At 41.7% G+C, this 23,162-nt stretch overlaps 1 protein-coding gene across 3 annotated transcripts in view; it reads right to left on the bottom strand.

The window, feature by feature from the left end:
* Window positions 1-3,410: 3,410 nt before the first annotated feature.
* The window catches only part of nck1b (NCK adaptor protein 1b), a 28,344-nt gene continuing 8,592 nt past the window's right edge, over window positions 3,411-23,162 (bottom strand). Inside the window, exons 2-5 of one of the 3 annotated variants that reach the window (XM_039790091.1) lie at window positions 18,833-18,885; window positions 16,508-16,748; window positions 5,141-5,895; window positions 3,411-4,227 (exon numbers count right to left, since the gene is read on the bottom strand). In XM_039790091.1, coding sequence (XP_039646025.1) covers window positions 4,027-4,227; window positions 5,141-5,895; window positions 16,508-16,733 — 1,182 coding nt within the window. In that variant the 5' untranslated portion in view covers window positions 16,734-16,748; window positions 18,833-18,885 and the 3' untranslated portion in view covers window positions 3,411-4,026. Of the gene's footprint in view, window positions 4,228-5,140; window positions 5,896-13,493; window positions 13,620-16,507; window positions 16,749-18,832; window positions 18,886-23,162 lie in introns of those variants that run through there. The other 2 variants (XM_039790092.1, XM_039790093.1) reach the window with 2 other exon arrangements.

Below are 23,162 nucleotides of genomic sequence, written 5' to 3'. Positions count from 1 at the left end.
CATTTTGTCAAATGCTGTGTTTTGTAATCCAGTAAAAAAGAAAAGTAGAAGTACCAACATTTAACAATTAATTCAATCAAACATTGTGACGGTTAAAAACAACACATCATTATCACATCATTTTTATGCTGTTTATTACGTCTTTTGAACACTCTAATAAACTCTTCTAAATTATTACACCTGAAGACGATCTCCCCTCCATAAAAACAGTATTAAGAGCATGACATTAAATTTCACAGCACTGCCTTTTATCATTCCACAGCATGGATCTGTTTTCTTCACTCTCTCTCTCTCATACAGAAAAAAAAAAAAAGCTTTGTGAGACAAAGAACACCGAGAAGCAGCACAAAAGCACCAAAGTTGAAACACGGGTCATTTGTTCTGGATATTATCAAGAAATCAATCGGGAGATTCAAGATTATTAGGCTTGCTTCAGCAGTCGAGAAACAAAGAGTTGTCCCGCTGCACTGTAGTTATGGATCATGAAAAATAGTTTGATAAAAGATCTCTTGATAATATCTGTCACAACTGACTCCAGTGTCTTTTTTTAAGCAGATTTAAAACCATTTCTGTACAGCTACAAGGCTCTGCTCATGCGGCCTCCATTGGTGTAAAATGAAGAAAAAAAAAAAAATCCCAATTTATAACAATATCTATGCAGGGAGATATTGTAGTTGTGTATTTGAATATCAAGTTAAACACTTAAGTATTGATGATTTCTTTTATACATATTTAAGTGGCTAAACTGCAAAGTGAATGTCTTAAACTAGTCTTATATGAAATGCATACAGACATGAAAAAAAAAAAAAAAAAAACCTATTTCCTGGGAAACCATGACAGTTTCTTCACAACCAACAATATGGGATGCCGTTAACTTGAGGCGCTCATACATGAGATTCAGGTCATGATTACATCACACCTGGGCGTTATGTTTCTGAATGAACATCACATATTTTATACTGTACACATAGGCATTCAATGTTCACTTAAGAAGTTATACGTGATGAAATCAGCAAAGTTAAGGTCACTTGAAACTACACACAATATCACCTAATGGACATTTTATGCGTGATAAAAATATTTTCAGCCAACAGATAAATGAGGAAATACCCTTAAGGATGACACCCCCCCAACACATCGCTCACTAATCAGACTGATGCACATGCAAAGCTTTAACCAAATAGCACGCAGTGGTGACAAGTGTGTGTGTGTGTGTGGGGGGGTGCTGGGAGGGTGGGGGGACACTAAACCTTTGGTTGACAGAAAGCTGTGAAGGCACATTAAAATCTCCTAAATCCTTCAAACTGGGGCACATAGCGTTGGCGTTTGTCACGTTAATGCTGCGTAATATTGCAGATTCTTTAGAAGTGGAAGTCAAGGGGAGGAAATATCACACAAAAAAATAAAAATGGGTTGTTGAAAACAGTTGGTTATTACTGTAAGCAAACACTGTCTCACATAAAGTGTCAGAAGACATGGCACCAACACAACAGCCAGGGACTGGGTGAAGGAAGGGAGTCCTGTCACCCAAATACTTATGTGGTCACTGATAACACAGAAACCAAGAGGGGATCAATGAAAATGAAGGGAATACAGGCACAAATTGTCTTTTATAGATTTCGGGACCCAAAATGAACAAAAATCACTCAAGCCATACTAATAAACAATCCTGTGATTTACATTGTGATCTTAACCATGTTTGGTATTAAACAAGAGGAATGTTGTTTTTGTACTGTTTAATAAGATACAATCTCACTTAAATTAACTGATGACTGGTACTGCAGGTGCGTAATTAGAACTTGCCATTTTTAACCCGTCATTAATCAAACTGAAAGGTAATTGTTTTACTGTTTATAATTTCACAGCTCCAAAAAAAACTGAGAAAACACACTCACAGCTCTTGTATGAATAGCTCTGTCAATCATCTGGGTAATGGATTAAAGAAGTAAAGAAAAAAACAAAAGGTTCACACCCATGTTTTGTGTTCTTTGTCGCATGACTGACTTTTTCATGCTTGGATTAATTAGACATTGAAAAGGCTCTCCTATCCAAATTCCTTTACTCTTTTTACTAAGATACATCAGTGTTGGCCTGCGTTCGTTTACCCAGCTGTATACGACTGGGAGCGGTAATCCAGACACTCTATTCTGTGGAACACATTCTCCAAGTCTCCTCCCTAGATCCTACTTCACTGCTTTTGTTTTTTAGGGTCCATTTTTCCATTCCTTCTCTATGAAATCCTCCCCTTCTCTCTTTCCCTCCATCTGCGCTCAGCTCCAACCGGTTACAGCTGGAGAACTCATCACAAGCATGGTGATCATCATCGTCATCCTCCTCTCCCTGAGCCCGCTGCTGGAGCAGCTCCCTGCCAACGCTGCTCCGATTGCCGGCGCTGGTGCTAGCTGCCTCTTTAACATTCAAACACTACTTGGTCCATTTTCACTCAACAAACACCCATTCGCAGTAAATATAAGCCATGTGTTCTGCGGAAAACATTTAGATGAACTGTATTCCAACTTGACGTTGACCATATATTTGGAAGACAAATTAGCCCAAATATCAGATAAAACATCAAGCACTTCTTTCATCAGTACTTAGCTGTAAGGGATTGTTTTCTGGAAATCCTTTGTGCCTTCTGGAGGACGAGGGTTGTCTCCTAGCTTGATGTATATGCACAGAAACCGCACAAACACCACCCCTGGGTGACCCCTTAACTCCTCCTTTCCCTCCAGTGATCACTTATTCAGGAGCAGTGACATCATCCTCTGGACTGCTCCAGTTCCCCTCCCACCTCCACAGAGATTGTGTGTGTGTGTGTGTGTGTGTGTGTGTGTGTGTGTGTGTGTGTGTGTGTGTGTGTGTGTGTGTGTGTGTGTGTGTGTGTGTGTGTGTGTGTGTGTGTGTGTGTGTGTGTACTGCTGTCAACATACACCCACCCCGCTGCCCTTCTTCCTCCTCAACTGTAAAAAAATAAATAAAAAAACATCCCCTTTGGCAACACTGGGAGGGCACATCAGCTGTCAGTCACACTCCAGCTAAAGGGTGGGGGGGGGGGGGAATGGCTGGGGGCATGGTGGTCCGAGGAAGTCTCACTCACATGGACTGTCGAGCTCTCTTTTAGGAGAGTGAGAGAGTGAACGGTGAAGGTTTGAGGACACTTCTCCGTTTGCATGCACACGTGCAAAGTCAGCCCCGCGCTGCCTGTGATGCCTCGGCTTTGTAACATTCACATGATATGGATACAGCAATATGTGAGACAAGCAGTTTGGTTGTACAAAAGGAAAAGTTGAACTAGTTTGACGTTGAACAAGAAGAGGAATCCTCCTAATCCTCCCAAACACAGATGTGTGCGAGTACGATATTCCAATCTCTACCACCATGATCCTAACAGAACTGTATCAATAAATATATTTTGGTCACTTAGTTTTTATTCATGATTAGCGGTTAGCAGACGTTGTGGATTAGTGTGTCCACAATCATAAAGAACGAATTAAGACAGACGACACAAAAAATGAGTTGAAATGTAGATGTCTGTAGGCTAGTTTGCTAACATCTAAAAAATGACTCATACGGGTGGTGGTTGTGTATTGGATACAGTTAAAATTACATAAAAAAAAAAAAAAATAGTTAAAAAGATTATATATTATCAACAAAAACAAAAAAGAAACTAAATGCAACTCTAATAGATATCAAGGTGGAAATACATGGCATTGCCTATGACCTAACACATCTGGATAATTTAAAATAGGCGACCAAGAGGTCTGTAGTCAATTCTCAGGAGTCCATAGTCTTTTTGTCTCCCCCTTCCATTCCTTCGTGTCTCTCCCATTCTTTTTCCATACCTCCTCTTGGAATGCTCACAAATCGGGCATTTAAGTCCTGATGATGTGTTAAGTCCTCAGGCTTGGAGTTTTAAATGTTAGTGTGTGTTCTGGCGTAAGTATCTGTATGTGTGTATATATGAATGCAGGTAATGTAATGTCTGTGTCTGTGTGGAAGGGCATGTGTGCAACAGAGAGAGAGGGATCAGGAGGCAGCCAGGGCCTTGATCAGGTACAGTTTGTCTCCCTGCTCACTGGTAAAGATGGGGGCCTTTTTGTAGTGTTCAACAAGCTCTTCCATGGAGTTGAACTTGCGCTGTCCAATGCAGTAAAGGCTTTCCTTCAGCTGCACTTTGAAATGCTTGTTCTTGCTCTGCGCCTTCAGGGAGATGGAGAAGTCGTTTGGCTGTGAAAAGAAAAGGAAAAGTCAAGGTTATAATACATAAATGTTCAGACAGTGCTTTTAACAGTTCTACCTCCTGAGTAAAGGCGCCTTTAGACTGTGCGACAATATTGTAGCATTCACAGCAGCAGTCACATTGTATTTGGTCCTACATTTCAGACAGTCGCCAAAGCTCCATTTCAGCTGTATGTGGATGCGTCTCACAGTGCAATCTAGGACCACCCTTTTGGACCGAGGACTAGGGTTGGGTACCGAAACGCGGCTTTTTTTTTTTTTTTTCTTCAGAAGCATCGCTGCACGGGACACTACGTTACCGTTAGCTAGTAACTGGATTAAACACAATGGTTAAAATGCTGACAGTTTACGTTAAGCGGTGTAAAGTGTGACTGTATTTCCCTGTGGAGGATTCACAGTCTGACTGCAGCTGCCGTTATGGGAAAAACAACAGACGGTGCGTTCACTTGAAATTCACCAGCCTTGTGGTGCATTTTAAGTTATTGTAAAATACCTTTTTCCCCATCTGTTGCTTGTTTTTGTCGTTTACCACCAACTTTACTGGTGAAATAAGTCATTGTTATAAGTTATTACATTATTAATCAATCATATAATTTTGACCATATGGCCTTAGCAATAAACAAGCCGTTCTTTAATGTCGCCAACTGTCAATTTGTGCTCCTTTTTATATATATATATATATATATATATATATATATATATATATATATCATTTTAAAAGTATCGAATTAGCACCAGTATCGGGAAAAACCCAAACGATACCCAACCCTACCGACAACCAAAGATTTGAACACATTTCTGACAACTTTCGTCTCAAACAGCGCAAATCGCACGGTGTTAATGCTGAAAACCATGTCCAACACATCAGTGATGGTTTGGTAAGCAGGTGGAGGCTACTGACCGATGACTCGCTGTCTCGGATGAGGAAGTCCCCCTCTATGCCTCTCTGGTTGAGGGCCACCTCCGCCTGGTGGCGCGTCACCTTTCCGTAGTACCACTCCTTTCCGGCGAAGCGCCCGGTGCCTGAGGGCGAGATGTAGTCACAGTCAGGTGTGGGCGGCCCAGCAGGCCCCGCTCCGGGTTTATGGGAGCTGGAGTCCAGCACAGTGACGTAGTTTTTAGGCACCAAGCCCAGCTGTCCGTCTGCTTTGCGACACTTCCACCACTCTGGGTCGTTCTCGGGCTTCTCCACCACCTCCATCACCTCGCCCTTCTCAAAGTTCAGCTCCTCGTCGTTGCCCGAGCTGAAAGGGTAGAGCGCCTGGACCGTGTGCAGCACTCGGTTCCCATTTGTGGTGCTGTTCACCACGGCGGCCAGCTTCTCCGTTAGCGATCCAGCCGGGTCTCCGAGCCCACCCATGCCGCCTCCCCCCGCCGTCCCATCCATGTCCTCCGTCACGTAGTTGGACGGAAACCAGCCCGAGCGCCCGTTGTAGCTGCCGCGCCACCAGCCGTCGCTGCACTTCTCCATCACCACCACCCGCGTGCCTTTCACAAGAGACAGCTCGTCCTCGCGCTCAGCTGTGTAGCTGAACTTGACCAGGGCGGGAAGGTTGAGGTCATACAGCCGCTCGCCGTTATCTGCATACATGTCTGCGTCTGCGTTGGAGGCCGTGTCTCTCATTCCCCCCTTTCTGCTCTTCACCTTCCCAATTCCTAGAGAAAATAATGAAGGAAAGGTGTAAGAGTTTACAGAGAAATCATCATCATCATCTACACTAAAATAAAGTCCAGTGAATTAGGTCAGAAAAGTAATTAGAAGGCACACTGGCATTTAGGTCATTTGGTATAATTTAAAACTTAAAAGTCACAATTTTACTCAAAAGCCAAGTCCCTGGAATTCACATTTTTCACACCCTCCTACTGATGTGGAACAAGTCTCAACAGAAAACACAAAAAACACAAACGCACCATTAAAATACACCTCTGAAAACGTAAGGAAGGAGTAAAAATCCCAGACAAATACCAGGCAGCCATAATGAGCATTAGGGGTTGTGCTGAAATACAGGGAGGGTCGGTAAGAAGGGCTAAAATCATTCCTTTTCCACATTTACAGTGGCCTAACCCCGAACACTCTAAATCCAGATACATTCTTGGGGATTAGGCCTAGGTGCTGAGGAAACAAAAAAAGCAATGCTGGTGTGGTCGAGAAAAGAAAAAGAAAAAAAAAAAGAAAAAAAACGGGAGTGGGATGAAAACCTGTTTTGGCATGGGCCTATAAATCCTGTGGAAACTAAAACATGTACACTCAGTTATCAAAGTACTGCTACCTAACATTGAAATGAACTACAGACGTCATTTAGACTGTGAACAAATAAGGCTCAGTCACATTTCATTGTTGCTAATCACAATGTGCTAATCACCTCGGCTACCCGGACACCTGCGGCCTTGCCTGCACAGCAGCTGGATACCCAACTCTGTCCCATTTCAGCAAATGCTCTAGCTTCTAGTTCCCGCTGTCCACTTCGCCACCCCTCCCAAACCCCATCACGCTCAAAGCATCCCACTGAGCTGACCATTTGACTTCAGCACAGAGCTGGGATGATTAGAAGGGCATATTTATTAAAACCTTATCAACTGTGGTCTAGCAGAGAATGAGCTTTTCCTTTCAGTTTGCAGGCTAAATGTCAGCCGGTCACACAAGGAATGACCACAGGCTGAATTTTATTTTACATGCAGTCGACCTCTTCGCATCTCTAAACAGCCCTGAGGCTAACAGAAGGGGGATTACCGAGCCCTTTAGCCTTTTTCTGGGTTATAGAGCCCGGAGGCTGAGCTTTGGCAGGCCTGTGGCCATCGCCTTACTGGACAAGAATTTCCACTTGGCAGCCTGGCATGCTAACTGTAGTATGAAACAAATGTGTAGCTAGCAGTGGAGGCAGTGGTGAGATCACACCTTCTTCCAACTTTCCAGGATACCAGAAAGTAGCTTGAAGACTCACAGCTTGGTCTGTCTATACATTATTTGTGGAAAGCAACAGTCCACCATTTTGCTAGTTCTTGCAAAGCTATTATAATATTACTGTTATTATCACAGAGCTATGGCCTAACTGATGATGTAAACCAGAGCAAAGCTGAGACAGACATTAATACCAGACAACATGAGCCAACCAAAGTTGTGACTCTATTTCTGATTACGTTTGCTGAGCTATTGCTTGCATAATCAAAAGTCAGCTGGATGAAATTATACAGGAAGGCAGGGTGTAGTCTCCAGGACGGTGCTGGGAGGATAGTGTGTGTGTATGTGTTTTCTGAGCAAGGAACGTGACTAATTTGTCACAACGCCACACTGAATCTGCTTTACCACAGATACATTGGTACTGATAAGTGTCCGTGACTCAAGGAGTGCAGACAAATTTCATGGTAGTGCTGAGAGTCCAACGTCAAATTGCTTCCAGGTAGACCCTGTTATTAGTCCCACCACTGTAGGTAACTACAGACTCCAGACGGGGTGTTAAGAGCTGATTGTCTGTACGCGAAGGCTCGGTCTAGTTATGCCTCTGTGCAGTCTTAATAACTCAAGAGGGAGAACTGCGAAAAGACAAGAACATCTATATATAATGTTTTACACATAGATGTAGCCAAATAAGGCAGCCACAAAACCTGGGTTTGAAGTTTACATACACACTCCAACACAAACGGCTTACTCCTCTTCAAAGTTTAAAAAGATACAAAAATGACAGAATCCACAGCTACAATATCACGTTAAGGAAAAAAAATAAAATAAAAAAAAATAAAAAACCATGTTCGTGCAGGTGCAAGCCCCAGGATGTGTTCTGTGCACAGTCGGAAGTGACCTAGTTTGCTCCAAACAAAGGTTAAGGGTCAACCCTGCATAAATAAAGTATATTTTAGCTCCAGCTGAGAATGGAGACAACTGAGGGAGCTCATATTTTATCTCTCTGGCCAGGTAACACAGCCCTTATCAGTGTCCCTGTCATGGATTTTATTTGCTGCTTCCTGCTACAGTCACACGAAAACTTTGCATTAAAAAAAGCACAGAGCCCAGGGCCAGCGTATTTGACTAGATGCACAATCTAAACTGAGGTAATAAAGGGAAGTTGGGATTTGCCTGCAAAGCTATAGGGAAGATGATACCGGGAGAATATAAGGGGTTATTGAGGGCACATCCGTCCTGCTGTTGTAGGTTAATTGCTGAGAATTCCCTTGTGTGGCAGTAAACAACTGTGAGTTTGTGCTTCCTTTTACAATTTAGTTGAGGCTCTTATCTTGCCAGACTTTCACACTACACACACACACAGCATGGTTCTACTCCGAGCAAGGCCACAGTCTTCAATGGTGGACACAGCTGCATTCTGCTCAACTTGCGGTAACTGATTTTGGCGGGCACTTCCTTGATATTTTGCCATGTTTTCTTGCCAGGTTTGTGAGTAAAATAAAGCTGACGCAATGGGGGACAATCTTTGGACCTTTAAATATGCAGACCTCCACAAGGCATGTCCAGTGGGCATTTTGGTATTGAGAAGAGGGTGAAACACATTTGACTGCAAACAAAAAGAGAGGAGAGTTATCTGGTGTATAGTATATGCAAAGTACACAGAGTAATGCGCTTAAATGCAGAACCGTATATCTAAAACTGAATGGGGGAAAAACAGTGGGTGTCTAATCCAACAATTTTATATTGTTGGGGAGACAGAAATTTTGAAATATTTTCTTAGCAGCTGTCATTTCTGATCTTAATATTAATAAAAAGAACTAGCTTCATTAGTGTAATATTTATAATGTAGCATACATATGGTTTCCTTCTTCATTGGGATGTACGTGCGCTAGGCTAACCAAGAAACTGCATATGGTATAAAAGTTAGTTACAATGACTGGGCAGATTGAGGTCAAGCTCTTCAGACAGGACTCATAGTTGTTGTGACAGACACACCACTGGTTGTTATTAGGACTGAAGCTGGGAATCTTTAATTATGGGACAGTCCATCTTGCCAAAAAGGCCACAGTGCTGTCCAGACCTGCCACCTTTACCACAACACAGCCAGGTGAGGAGTAGAAGTGAATTAAAGAGTAAATAGGTTGTCGATAACTAACAGAATGTGCCAATATTGTGCCCAAATACTGTATCGTGTAAAGGGTCCTGCACACACACAATGACAACCCCCAAAAAACAAGACAACCCCCACCCCCGATGGCTCCCTAACTCCACCCTAGCTGAGGGAGGCACAGTCCTCCTCTTAGTGCCCAAACTTAATCTCTCCACCTGAAGTCAACCCTGAATACTGCCAACTGCATGAACTTTGCATGTGTCTACGCAGATGTGGTAGCGGAGCACTTTCACCCAAACCCACAAACCATGCCACCAACAATAAACTGCTACCTGGGAAGGGTCTTCAAGACAGAAGAGAAACTAAAAAGTACTGTGCACTGGAAACTTTTGTTTCAACGTCAGATGCTTTTTCCTTTGCATTTCCTGAGAGAATGATGCGGAGGAAGGAAATCATGTTGGGTTAGATGGCAGTAAATCCCTGTGATGACGCATATTTTAAAGCCGAACACTTCACTTTTTGTTTACAGATGAGATGCACCAGCAGGAGGAGAAGAAAGTGCTGGGGAGTTTGTTTGGCTACCAGTGACAGACAGGAACTAGTTTTGTTTTTTAACTCTGGCCTCCCTACGCTGGCTGGCCGTCCATTGTCTGCCAGGGCCCTTTCGACCCCTCGGCTTCCCTCCATTCCAGGGCTCTTCCTCTGTGGACGACAACACCCCGCGTCAGGCTGTCTGACAGTGTCTGAACATCCCCGTACTTGAACAGAACATGATCACTGGGACAACTTCAGCAGCAGTGTAATGGCTTGTTTGCTCACAAAAAAAATATATATATATATATATATATATATATATATATATATATATATATATATAATATATATATATATATATATATATATATATATATATATATATATATATATATATATATTTTAGAGCCAAAATTTGCTGGTAATCAGATAAGTACAGCACTGGCGATTCCCCATCATATCCTAATGTCTATCCCCTATGTGTCCATGGCAATTTAAACTCTGGCAACAATGTGTCACTCGCATTCACCAGACGTGATGCAACACAGCAACTCTCAGCCATATGGTCTAGCATGAGACATGTTAAATGTAATGACACCGTGTGCAGTCAGAAAGAGTGAGTCTAACTAACTAAAGGACACACACACACACACACACGAGTTGGTGTATTCTTCAATGGGGATGGTTTGGGGTGCCTTTTAAGATGACAGCTTCAATCAAGCCGACTGATAACTGCACAGGAAACACGCAAAGCTCTTTCAACTTCAGCTGTCTGAGACATCAAAAGCAGGCAGCCATCAGTCTCTGTGATGGAGCAGAGGGAGGCATGGAGGCATGGAGGCACAGCGCTGCATTTGGTTTTTACAGCTTCTGGACAGTGCAGCGTTACTGTCAGGAACTACGCCAAGTAGAACCCTTCCTGACAGTAAATCAAGGTGCTTGTATATTAATTCCAGGAGTTATTGATTGCGTTTCTGATATCCTCCTAGCTGTGAATCAAGCACGGCTATTGATGTAGGTGTACCACTGCCGCAACACTGGAATGAGTATCTCACACACAAACTCCAGCGTCTACCTATCTGTAAAAATGGGCAGTCATTTTCTAAACTGAGCGATAAGCATTACTTCCTAAAAAATAAATAAAAAAATCTGTCTAATGACTCGAGCTGAGTGCCAACATGATACCTGAGTTTTGGTACCAATTACAAAATGATACTTACGTTTTTTTTGTTTTTTTTTATTAAAGACGCCAAAGTTTTAAAATATTGTCTAAAGACAAGCCACACATGGGAAACCTATTCATTTAAAATCAGAAATTAACCTATCAAAAAAATAAGTAAACAAGACTACAAAACTGACCAGACACATGACATTTAGATACTCGGTACTACATTTCATTCAATAACAAAAAAGTATGAGGTTTAATAGTCTTAGGAAACATATTGCTAGACCGAACACTAAAGGTACTTTGGACAGCACTCCAGTTAATACTTTTTACTGGCAATAAAAAGTATTAACTGAAGTGCTGTCTAAAGTACCTTAATATATTCTTATCCACATGAAGGATCTAGCACCCAGTCTTCAAAGTCTAAGTTTCAACGTGGGGTGAGCGTGTTAAGTCTTCTAGGCCGATCACAAACCAATTCAGCTCTTAACAGGAGAATACTCGCAGACACCCACCCAAACCATTTAAAACAGGAAATTAGACCATTAGAGCTGAAACAATTAGTTGAACATTAATCTGCAACTATTTGATAAATGGATTAAAAGTATCTTTTAAGCAAAAATTGGTTCTTTTATTTATTTATTTATGATAGTAAACTGAATCTCTCCGTTTTGGACTGTTGCTTGGACAAAACAAGACATTAAGTATGTGATCACGGGCATTGGGAACTCGTGATGGACATTTTTCGCTATTATCAGATTATCATTATATACGACAAAGAAAAACATCCTCACATTTGAGAAGCTGGAACTGGCAAATGTTTGGCATTTTGGCTTTATAAAAAAAACAAAAAAAACAAATGATGTTTCAATTATCTAAATAGCTGCTGATTAATTTTCTGTCAATCGACTCATCGTTTAGTCGAACCATTACGTTTAATGGACAAGGGGAGCTGCGCCGTAGACATTTCCACTGTTCACTACCAACACATACACAGCGATTGCTAGTCTTCAACAAGCCTAAATCACTGCTCACTTCCTTTTAAGCAATTCTTAATGGCAAAAGACACAGGAAAACAACGATGAGTGGACAGCTTTACAAGAGAAACACATCTTAAAAAGGACTAAGTGATGTTGATGACTCTCCCACCAATCTCTTAATTATGATTATGTCTTTTGCTTTGAACAGTGAACAGCGGTTTGGAGAAAAGAAGCGGGAGTTGGAAAGAGGGAGTGAGGGACAGAGACTGCCAGAAAGTCAAACAGACAGACCCTGCACAATGATTCAACTTCCTCCTAACTTCTCACTTCCTCTCTGGCCTGCACTCCTCTAACGCTCAGGGAGAAATGTGGCTTAAATTAGAGTTTCCGCTTGCTGGGGAGGCTGAGAAACAGGGAAACAGAAGGAGGGGAAAGAAAGCGAGAAAGAGGAGACTAACAGCTCTCAGTTTACACAAGAAAAAGGTTTGTTAGCTCATCTCTATGTTCTTCTAAGCCCTTTACACTCTCTGGATTCTTTACAAGCAGAGGACACACACACACACACACACACACACACACACACACACCAGCACTAGGGAAGATAGGCAAAGACAGGAGATACCACTCAACGGTTACAAGGTGAGATTACAGCATGGGTGTGTGCCAGGGCCTTTTGAAAAGTGTGCCAGTGTGGCTGGGAAGTATCTACGGCCCACGGAGCTGCCGGGGCAATGACATTCCTCTGATAACCAAGCGAGGTGCGGGAGATGGGAGCCCGGGTTCCATCAATCAGCAGAGACCCCTGGCTCCTCTCAGTACAATGACTACAGTGTTCTACATAAGCACCCCGCGTCCCTTCAACTGTAGCCCTTGACTGGCGGTGGGGTTGAGGGGGGGACCCTCCCAGAATGAGCGAGCTTGCCCTGAGGGTAGAAATATAAAAGAAAACAGACTTTGGCTATGTCTTCAGATATTCCTAGGGTGGAGAGGGGGTCTTCAAGCATAATAATGTAATCCACTGAGTTGCTGCCCACTCACTAGGACAAATGCTAGAAAAAAAATGGGAGTAGGATTACCGTGTGTGTGTGTGTGTGTGTGTGTGTGTGTGTGTGTGTGTGTGTGTGTGTGTGTGTGTGTGTGTGTGTGTGTCAAAGAAAGAGACAGAGAAGGATTGCTGAGGCAATTACAGGCTTTGGCTCAGCAGAGGGCTTCTCAAAAGCATATCCACCCAGTCTTTGCAGCCGCTCACACAGACACAGCCTCAGAAAGCGGTTAAGACAACCTCTCTCTTTCAGAGCAACATGTTAGCACAGAAATCACTTCCCGCCTGCTCTAAATATGACACTTTCGTTTGGCTGACCTGAAGCTGAAACCGACTTACAACCAAAGGGAAAAATCAGAAAGGGAAGATGAAAGAGGAAAAAAAAAAAAAAGATTTGACAACAGCTCCTGCACAGTCAGAGAGAGAAAAAAGAACCACTCAAAACTTTGGACAAAAGCTCTCTCTGACACTTGTAAAACAACAAACAAAGTACGGCAGAAGACGAGGAAAGTTTAAAAACTCACGAAAGAAATGTTTGAATAGGTTAGCCATGTCCATTTTGGGCTCGCTGGCTCTCCCTCGCTCTCTGACTCTTTTCCCGGCCCCTGCTCTCTTCCCACTGCGGCTGTAGAGTTATTCCATGTGAACACCCAGAAAAGCTGGGCGGAAAGCAAAGCAGGGCGGCCCACTCCATGACCATGTGGTCAGTCTTAGCCAATAAGAGTGCAGTATAGAGAGGCCTCCAGTCTAGCTCTGGAAGGAAGAGTACAGAGGCCTCATGGAAAGGGGAAGAAGTTGGGAGGGAGGGGATTGAAGCTCAGACTCAGAGAAAGAACGAGATAAAAGGAGAGAGATAGAGATATAGGGAAATTGAAAGGTTTTATATTGTATCAACATTAAGCAGCAGATTGGTATTTCTAAGAGGGTAGCGATCTAAATAAATTCTTTCAGTAAGGATCTGTGGGGACGGTTGAGTGAGTCAGTGAGTGCTCAGTGTCACATGACTGCAGTTGTTTGTAGAGACACACTCATAACTTTACAACAAACCCAGGAAACCTGAGTCCTTAAAACACACACACACACACAAAAAAACACAGCCATCTGCAGACAGATCATACCCTCACACATTCTTTAAACGATGACACCACTCCACACCCAGCAACGGGCTTGATTAAAAAAGAAAAAAGAAAAAATACATTTTTCCTCCCACATAACATATGGAAGTGTAGTCATCAGGCTGGTTCTCTCATTGCTATCCCACACTAGTTAAAATATCTCAAATCTACTTAGAGATCATAAAAAAGTACAAATGAAGGTGAAGTATTTACAAGCTTCCGATGATTGTATTAGTGTTAAACGAGGTTCAGTTTGGCCTTAACTCATGTGTTCCGTTAGTCCGTGTTTTATTGGGTTTATGTGCGAGTGAGACCTGAGCCTGTGTGTGTCGTGCAGCTGTTCACCTGAGGTTATTTTATCAATGGATATAGTGACAGGTGGGAAATTGTTGGGAGGCTCATGTCTGTGGTGCATGACAAAACATGCCCCCACCCTCACACGCACACACTCACGCATACACATGACACATAACGGACAAATACACACTTAAGGGCAAAACTGGACAGACTAAAAGTGCAGCAGTTAAACAATTTACATGCTTGAGTCAAGCTATAACAAATAGGAAACGTCTTGTAAATTAAAGTTGGTGTTAACATGACATAAATGCCAAAAAAAATTAGCAAGATGTGAACTTAAAAAAAAAAAAAAAAAAAAAAAAAAAAAAGAAACACCTTAAGGTCTCTTCCTGTTCTTACATTGTTTTTCATCGGAGTATTTCAGCACACGGCGCTGCCAGAATGTCACCAGTCTCTTCTGACCACAACACTTACACATGCATTTTTAAAAACCACACAGCTAACAGGAAGACACAGTTCACATTTCCAACAGATAAGTGTTTTGCAAACACTGCAGTGTGTGATACTGATGACACACTTCTGGTTAGAAGTACCCTGAACACTCCCATTCTTTTAGTCCCTCTGTGCAAGGAAAAGCCAAGTGGGGGCCCAGGGCTTCCTCACAGGGGGTCACCCTACGCTGGGGTATGCCATCATTACCACATAAATGAGCAACGGAGATAAGGCTACACACAAGTGTGGTTTGATGTCATGTTTCTGTCAAATGGGCCCATAAACAGCAGGTCCTGGCATCAGCTTTGTTGTCAGTATCACAAAAATTTGAATAAACTACGATACACTTACAATAACTATAAAGTACTGTGTTAATGCCACAGCCACCCTAAGCCTTTTTAAAAAATAAAAACTGTACTGTCAATATCATGCAGGCCTGTTTTAGTGTGCCTTTAAATATCTGTGGCAAATGCTGGTGTTTAAACCTTAAAGCTAATCCGGCTCAAACAAACATGGTTGAAGTACACCAACAAACATGTTTATCCCTCCATGCTCTCAAATGAGACAAGATGCCCTGCAGAGCAGAACAAGTCGTAGATTAGAGTGTGAAAACTATCAGAAACTAACAACAAGACCTTCGCCTTTTATAAAAAAAAAAATAAATAAAAAAAAAACACATTGGAAAACTTATCAAAATGTGAAATTATAGGCAAACAAATGCCAGGTTTTCTGGCTGCGTTCCAGACCGGATGCCAGTAGTCAAGAGTGCGCATCCCAAATCATCATAAATTTCTGTCATCAAAAAGAATTAAGCTAAGACAAATTGTAACCTTGGCTTACATACACAGTCACATTTTGCTTGCTCCTGGCAGTACAAGGCCCTCGGCAAATGGCAGTGACCAGAAATATTACTGCTGTGTTGACAGAGCAAACAACACCTGTGTCGTATCAATTCTGGTCATGAGAAAAGGGCAGGAGATATTAAGATTTGTCAGCACGAAAGAAAACATTACCTTTTTTGTGCCACAGTTATGAAACCATCTATATTTAACCTCCAAAAAACATCTGAAATCAAAAAAATTATACATAAAAACTGCCTTACCTGTGCAAATGGTTCAAGATAAAATGGAAAAGCGCTGCATTACATTCGACACTACACCATAGACATTTCAATTAGATACTAAAGTATCAGTCCAAGTGTGCTGTGAGAAGAAAATAGCTCTCAGCATTTCAACCAATCAGACATCAGCCTGCGACCACCTTCGTGCGGAAACGGTTATACAGTAGGCTACATTAGATACCGCAACAATGTGGTCAAAAACAAACTGAGGTAGTGCTGGCCTAGATAAAAGGATGCTCCTCTGATGCTACTCCATTTTGAACAACAATAACCAATTGTGTATGAAACACAAAGCAAGTCAGTCTCTTATCAAAAAGATGTTATGAGTGACTGAAGACATAATAATACCAGAAATGTTTCGAGTGCAAATACAGGTTAACTGGAATCGTGTAAGCTCTGGAAAAAAAAAAAAAAAAAAAAACTTAAACACGATTTCTGGCTAATGCTTATCAAACCATCTCATGTTGATATCAACACTTACAAAGTGAAGAAACAATAACAGATTTGTTTTTACCAAGTGTGTCTTTAAGATTCTTGACAATAGAAGCTTTCCTGGCACTGTTTTTCCTCTCCACATAGTTGGATGGCACAAAGCCTGTTTTGTTGGTGGCATTTCGAACCCTCCACCAGGACTTTGAGTCATCAAGGAGCCAGAGGCGCTCATTCTTCTTGATGTCCAGCTCCTGGTCCTGCTGGGCCATGTAATCAAACTTGGCGATGACAATCACCTCTTCCGTCATCTTGCACTCGGTGCACTGGAGGAGAGAGAAGGGAGAGGAAAAGGAAGTCAGAGTGGCTAGAATGGATATTCTACATTACAGGAGATTTTTAACTATTTGATCAGTAAAAGGTATCTCTATTATACAATGGAATCTGGGCCAGTGTTGGCTTATGTGTAGGGTTGGGTACCGAAACTCGGTGCCAATAGGGAACCGGTGCCGACGTAAAAACGGTAGTAACGAGACCGAATAAGAACGAAAGTTTCGGTGCCTCATTTCGGTGCTTGACTTTACATTACACCTGACAGCATGTAACGTTAGCCTACCTTTAGCTAGCAGCTGGATTAAACACCGGTAAAATGCTGACAGCGAACGTTAAACAGTGTAAAGTGTGACTGTATTTCACTGTGGAGGACTTCAACAGCGGGATGTAACAGTCTGCACTGCAGCGCAGCAGCTGCCGTTGTCGCAATTCATAGATTTACAGTACGTTTATATGGTCGGAATTAAACAACACAGATGTTCACTTGCAGCTGCCGTTGTCGGAATTAAACAACACACACGGTGCATTCACTTAAAACAGGTAGCCTCGTGGTGCATTCACAGTAATTGTAAAATACCCTTTTCCCATCTGGGGTTCAACAGCAATTTACTGGTGAAATAAGTTATTGTTATAGTTATTACATTATTATTAAATCTTTAATTTTGACCATGGCCTTAGCAATAAACAAGTCACTGACTGTTGTTTACTACCCTTATTTTTTTTACTTCTTCTTTTTTTTTTTTTTACTTTATTGAAAAGTACCGGTTCAGGCACCGGCACCGTTTTAAAAGTATCGATTTAGCACCGGAATCGAAAAAAAAAAAAACGATACCCAACCCTACTTATGTGCAACAGCAGTCACAGAATAAAAGGCAGCGTCAATTTATTTCTACCACCAGAATGATGAGGACAACAGTTTCTGTGGTAGTAAAACAATACAGGGTTAGCCCCGGGGAAATTGCTAAGCAGACAATGATAAAATTCTCTTGCCTTCATTTATAGTTATGATGAACTACAACATGCATTTGATTACATAAACATAACTAGGAATTAGAGATGCACAGATTACAATTTTCTAGGCCGATTCCGATTTTTCATTGAGTTTGACCTGCCGATACTGATTTTAGCCGATTCCGATTTCATTTTTTCGAACCACTTTACAGCACACACAAATATTTATTTTCTATCTTTTCTTTAATAGAACATTTTACATAGAAATTTTTTTGAACAGATAATCGATCGCTATAAAATGGATGTGAAATTCACACACATCTAAAGTGTGATGTTATGTTACTTTTTCCTTGCAGGTGTTGCATATTGCAAACTTGTTATCTTCTTCACACACGCTGAAGAATTTCCAAACAGCTGACACGTTGCAGGTTAATTCACCAGGTTTCCTACATGCGAGTGCATTGTACAAAAGGCCGTCTATAGGCAGCGATTGTTAGGAGAATAGCGCTTCACACAGCGAGCGGGCACGCGCGCCACCCGGCGGAAAAGGGAGAGAAAGGAAAAAAGAGACTGTTGCTGTGCGGAGGATGACTAGCCAGCGGAGATCGCGTGTGTGCGTCCTTGAGAACTGTAAGTCGTATAACTTATGTTGTCAGTTCATTGTTAGCTGGTGATTTCGTGGTTTGTGTTCTTCACCTGCTAGCTAAGTTACATGTGGCTGTTGGTTCGATATAATGGCGATTGTTGAACGCCCTTGCTCACGTTTGTATTTTATGTGCATTATTTACATGCTACAGTAGTTACACTGCATTAAGATAATGTAATTAATAGTGGGTTTATTGTTATTATTTGCTAGCCTATATAAAATTCCTATGCACTGCGTATGGTAGCCTTTACAATGTGATTTATTTACAGCATTTGACCGGCATAAAACTGGCATATATGTCATTTTCACACATTTTCACAAAACCTCCCTCCAACACCAAGATAATCTATTTTCTTTCTATCTGCCCAGCCTTCATTCACATTTTAGTCTCCAACTGTGCCATTTGCTCCAGACACAATGATTAGCTAAGAGACACACCAAAAGTAAATTTAGAAACTGTTTGAATATAGATAGCTGTACCTGTACTGCATCAAAGCTGAGAACTTCAAGGGCTCTAATACTTCTCTGTAGACCTAGGAAAAGAATAGAGACAATGCAGGAGAATTACAAATTGACTCCTCTAGAAATTGGCCCAATGATGTCTTAATAATACTCAAAAAGGTGTATCTGTATTTTGGTTTCAGTGACTTGAAAGCCACTGTTCATGTAGCACTGTACAAATGTTACATGCATGCCAAGCTATGGACAGGGTTATCCAAATATACCACAGCTAGGTCAGGCTCCTGAAGAAATGCCAGCTACCATTTCCACAGTTTAGTCTCTTCAGACATAATTTCCCCCTACCAATTGTATGCAGTCTTCAACACTAACAGCTGCCAGAGAGTACAGAGCCAATCTCTCAGTATCCACATTCTTTATAATTTTGCAGAAGGGATGATTTCCTCTCAGAAGCAGTCCAACGATTGTCTATTGTGCCAGGCATCAAACATGAACCTGAAAGCCAGGAAGATTGCAAAGATGACTGTAATAGGGAAGTAAAGAAGAGGGGCAATGTGCGTCAGCAGTGTGGCTACATCAGGCAGCGAAGCTCTTGCTGAGCACTAATGATGTAGGATATTGCTTAAAATTTAGAAAAGGCCTATAAATATTCCTACGTGTGTAGACTATGGAAATGCTGTGATTATGTGCACCGCATTACAAGCATGGCTCCATTGTTTGCTTATCACAAGAACTTTCAAGTTGCCCAGGCATTTTAAATTCATGATTTGGGAGTACTGTGATCCACAATCCAAACTTGTTTGTCTTCAACAATGAGCACATTCACAACAACTGGTCTTATGACCCATGTAGCCATCAGCACATCTATGCTTAGGTTAAGACTGCAGCACTGGAGGAGTGAGGCACCATTGAAGCGGCTGCTTAGCTGCTCTGATGTCATGGGAGTGGATGGAGTTTCACCTTCCTCCCCCCCCCCCGAGCGACTTCAGGGACCAGACACTGACCTCATTGATCCAGAGCTCTGGGTTTTTATTTGAGGCAGTGGTGTCTAGGTTTCAGCTGCAGCTGGCCTTGAGATAGGCCCAGAACCTGATCTTAGGCAAACATAAGGAGCCAAGCAAACCATCAGCATGATTATCCAAGGGGAGTAAAATGAACAGTAAATAAGTATAGGCTGAGAGCTGAGAAGAACTGCACTTGTGAAGATAAGGTTGCAATGTTGTTGATGAGATGGTTCATCATTTCGGAAAACAAAACAGTGAATGACAGTGAGCGCATCTAAGACCACCCTCATTATTGGATAAAGGATGGGTTACAAGACCCTAAAGCTAAAATGTGTAATATAAAAGATCGCAAATAGGGCTGAACAATAAATGTGTTTTGTCGTTGTGATATCAACTCGCGCAATAAAACACATCACAAAAGACTGCACCACATTGCAAAAGACACTCTTCCACTACTTTTTAGTTATATACTGAAAGCAGCACAAAGGCAGAACTGAGTACACTTCAATATCCGTTTTATTTATTGGGGACACCTGTGGTCTGGGTTATTTTTCCCCCATGTGGGGTGTTGTTGACTTTGTTTACCAAAAAACATTAGGGTGTATGCTGGGGTTTTATCTCATGGCATGTTATTGCCTGCTCCTTTTCCATGTCTAATTAAATTAATGAACACTGGGAGACATGTTAGGGAGCGGCACACAAAAACAAAGAGCTGATTTACTCTCCTCGAGTGCTGCCTCTTTCACTAAGACAAAGGCAACAATCTCTCCACTCCCTGGGCTGGGCTGGATAACTGTCTGCCAAAGAGGCTGACAAGTGTGTATATGTGCTCCTTCTCCATTTCCAACACCCCTCCCTTCCTATCTTGTTTTCCACTTTCTACTCTCCTTGCCAGTGCATGAAATACTCAATGTGGAATTAACCTTTTCCCAGCTATCTCCCATGTTCAGAAAGCACACTGCATCCTAGTGTCAATTTTTTAACTGCCATCACCCCCCACGCCTAGGGTGGCTGCGCAGTGCGCACTAAGTGCACATGGACACCGCAGTGACTTACGATAGTGCAGATGTGAGGGAGGATCAAAAAGTTGGGCGACAGATGCTTTAAACTAATCGTGCAGCTGCAGACTAAGCCGAGGCCACTCGCCACTCCAAAAGCACTAAACACGAGGTCAGAAAGGTCAAACTGCTCAAACGGTGTCATATCCACAGTGGAGCTCCGTTTACCCTGCTGCCTGGCAGAATTAACAGGTACCCAATACATCACCAACCCCCGCAGCGTACATTAAATAAGAGCTAAGTTGAGCTTCCTGACCAAAGTCTGAAATAGGGCTGCAGCTATCGATTATTTTAGTAATCGAGTATTCTACCGATTATTCCATCGAGTAATTGGATAAGAAATACTTTTCTTTTATTGAAGAGCAATAACGTACAATAGTTTGGTTTAATTTTCGGAAAAAGCAACATTTGTATTGCCTACATTGCTTACAATATCATCTCTCAAAAAACTAAACATATTAAGTTTAAGTGCCATAATACATACACCGAAAAATGTTCTGAAATGATATAACAACTTCAAACTAAGGCATGCATTAAACATACATAAACATTACCTTAAGTTGTGTAGCTTAACTTTCAGAACTACAAGTTTCAATCTGAGACTGATCTGTGTAAATATATATATATATATATATATATATATATATATATATATATATATATATATATATATATATATATATATATATATATATATATATATATATATATATATATATTAGTTATACTACCTATTTTCATTTATATATTTGATTACATGCTACACAGCTCTGTTACACTTATGCTAGTAGATCGTTGATCAGCCGTTTCTCCGTGAAGAGAGGGAGAGAAAATTGTGCGCAACAATCAGCTGTTTTTCCGGTTCTTTAGATCAAATTGTAGTGGTCACCACTACGTATTTTCTTGCCTTTGAATTTGGTAGTTGTTGCGTTTGGTGTAGTTGCGTTGTCCACACGACTGATTTACTTTTGTGGGGTCCGCTTCGTGGAATGGAGGATTAAGTTAGACTCAATGTTTTCTGTTGAGATGCTGAAGCACTGACGTCGTGCTATTATTGTGGTGAGCTAGTTCGGTTTTGCAGTAGACATACTGTACAGAGTTTTCGTTTTAATTACGTTTGAACTGATTCCAAACTTTGGACACTTTCTGTCATTTTCTCCAGCCTGTCTCTTCTCTTAGCCCCTTACGCTCTGTCTTCATTTTGTAATCAGTCTTCATGGCATGTGTCGCCAGCAGCGTCAGCCCGGTGTGCGACAGTAATAATCCTCCGTGCGGAACCACCGTGAGCGATACAACGTTGGTAACATTAATTAAACGAAGCTTCGAGGCAAATCATTTTGCATAAAGGATTTTTAGTAATCGAATTACTCGAGGAATCATTTCAGCCCTAGTCTGAAAGTTTTTGTGCTTCAATGAATTTTGACTTTCTCATAAATAATCAATACTCTTAAATAAAACTAATTTCAGGGCACCCTGGTAGCTCACCTGGTAGAGCGTGTGCCCCATGTACCAACGCTCAGTCCGTACCGCAGCAGCCCAGGGTTCAAATCTGACCTGTGGCCCTTTGCTGCATGTCTTCCCTCTCTCTCTCCCCACTTTCCTGTCTGCAACTGTCCTATCCATTAAAGGCCAAAATGCCCAAAAAATTATCTTTAAAAAAAGCCTGTTGTAATGAGTAACAGGTCATGTAGATGTTATTGAAGAAGCAAGTCCAACTCTGAAAATAACTTAGGTACCAGACATAAAGCAAAAACAGGCTCTGTATGCACGAGCTTTGTGGTTGTCAACAAGGGAGGCCAGACCACATGGGATGGCAGACAGGTGGTCAAATCTGGTGGACAGTGGTAACTTCAGGGTTTTCCCAGCTAACTGCTGCTACGTCTTCTTCTACTATTCCTCCCTCGCAATATGCAAAACTGATGCGCTGACAGAAACGGACCAAAAGGATGCCACCATCTTGATAGTTTGTTTTTAACTGAACAAAAACTGACAGCAATTTAAGGTAGCACTTCCTGTAGCTGCTTCACAATAACAGCTTTCCAGCGGTTCACCAGCCGCACAAGCAGCAGAAGCCCCGGAAGGTCTTCCATTTGAATCAATACTATCTTAACAGCAACTGACTTCATTACAGCTCCCATAACAAGGCAAATGAGCTGTCCACCTATTCGACACAGAATGTGGCAACTTAATAGCAGTATGAGATTAGGGCTGCAACAATATTCTTTAATTTACAATTTACATATACATATATATATATATATATATATATATATATATATATATATATAT

The sequence above is a fragment of the Perca fluviatilis genome, chromosome 22 (assembly GCF_010015445.1).
Source record: "Perca fluviatilis chromosome 22, GENO_Pfluv_1.0, whole genome shotgun sequence".
In the NCBI taxonomy this organism is placed as follows: Eukaryota; Metazoa; Chordata; class Actinopteri; order Perciformes; family Percidae; genus Perca; species Perca fluviatilis.
This window is presented reverse-complemented; position numbering and strand designations above follow the sequence as displayed.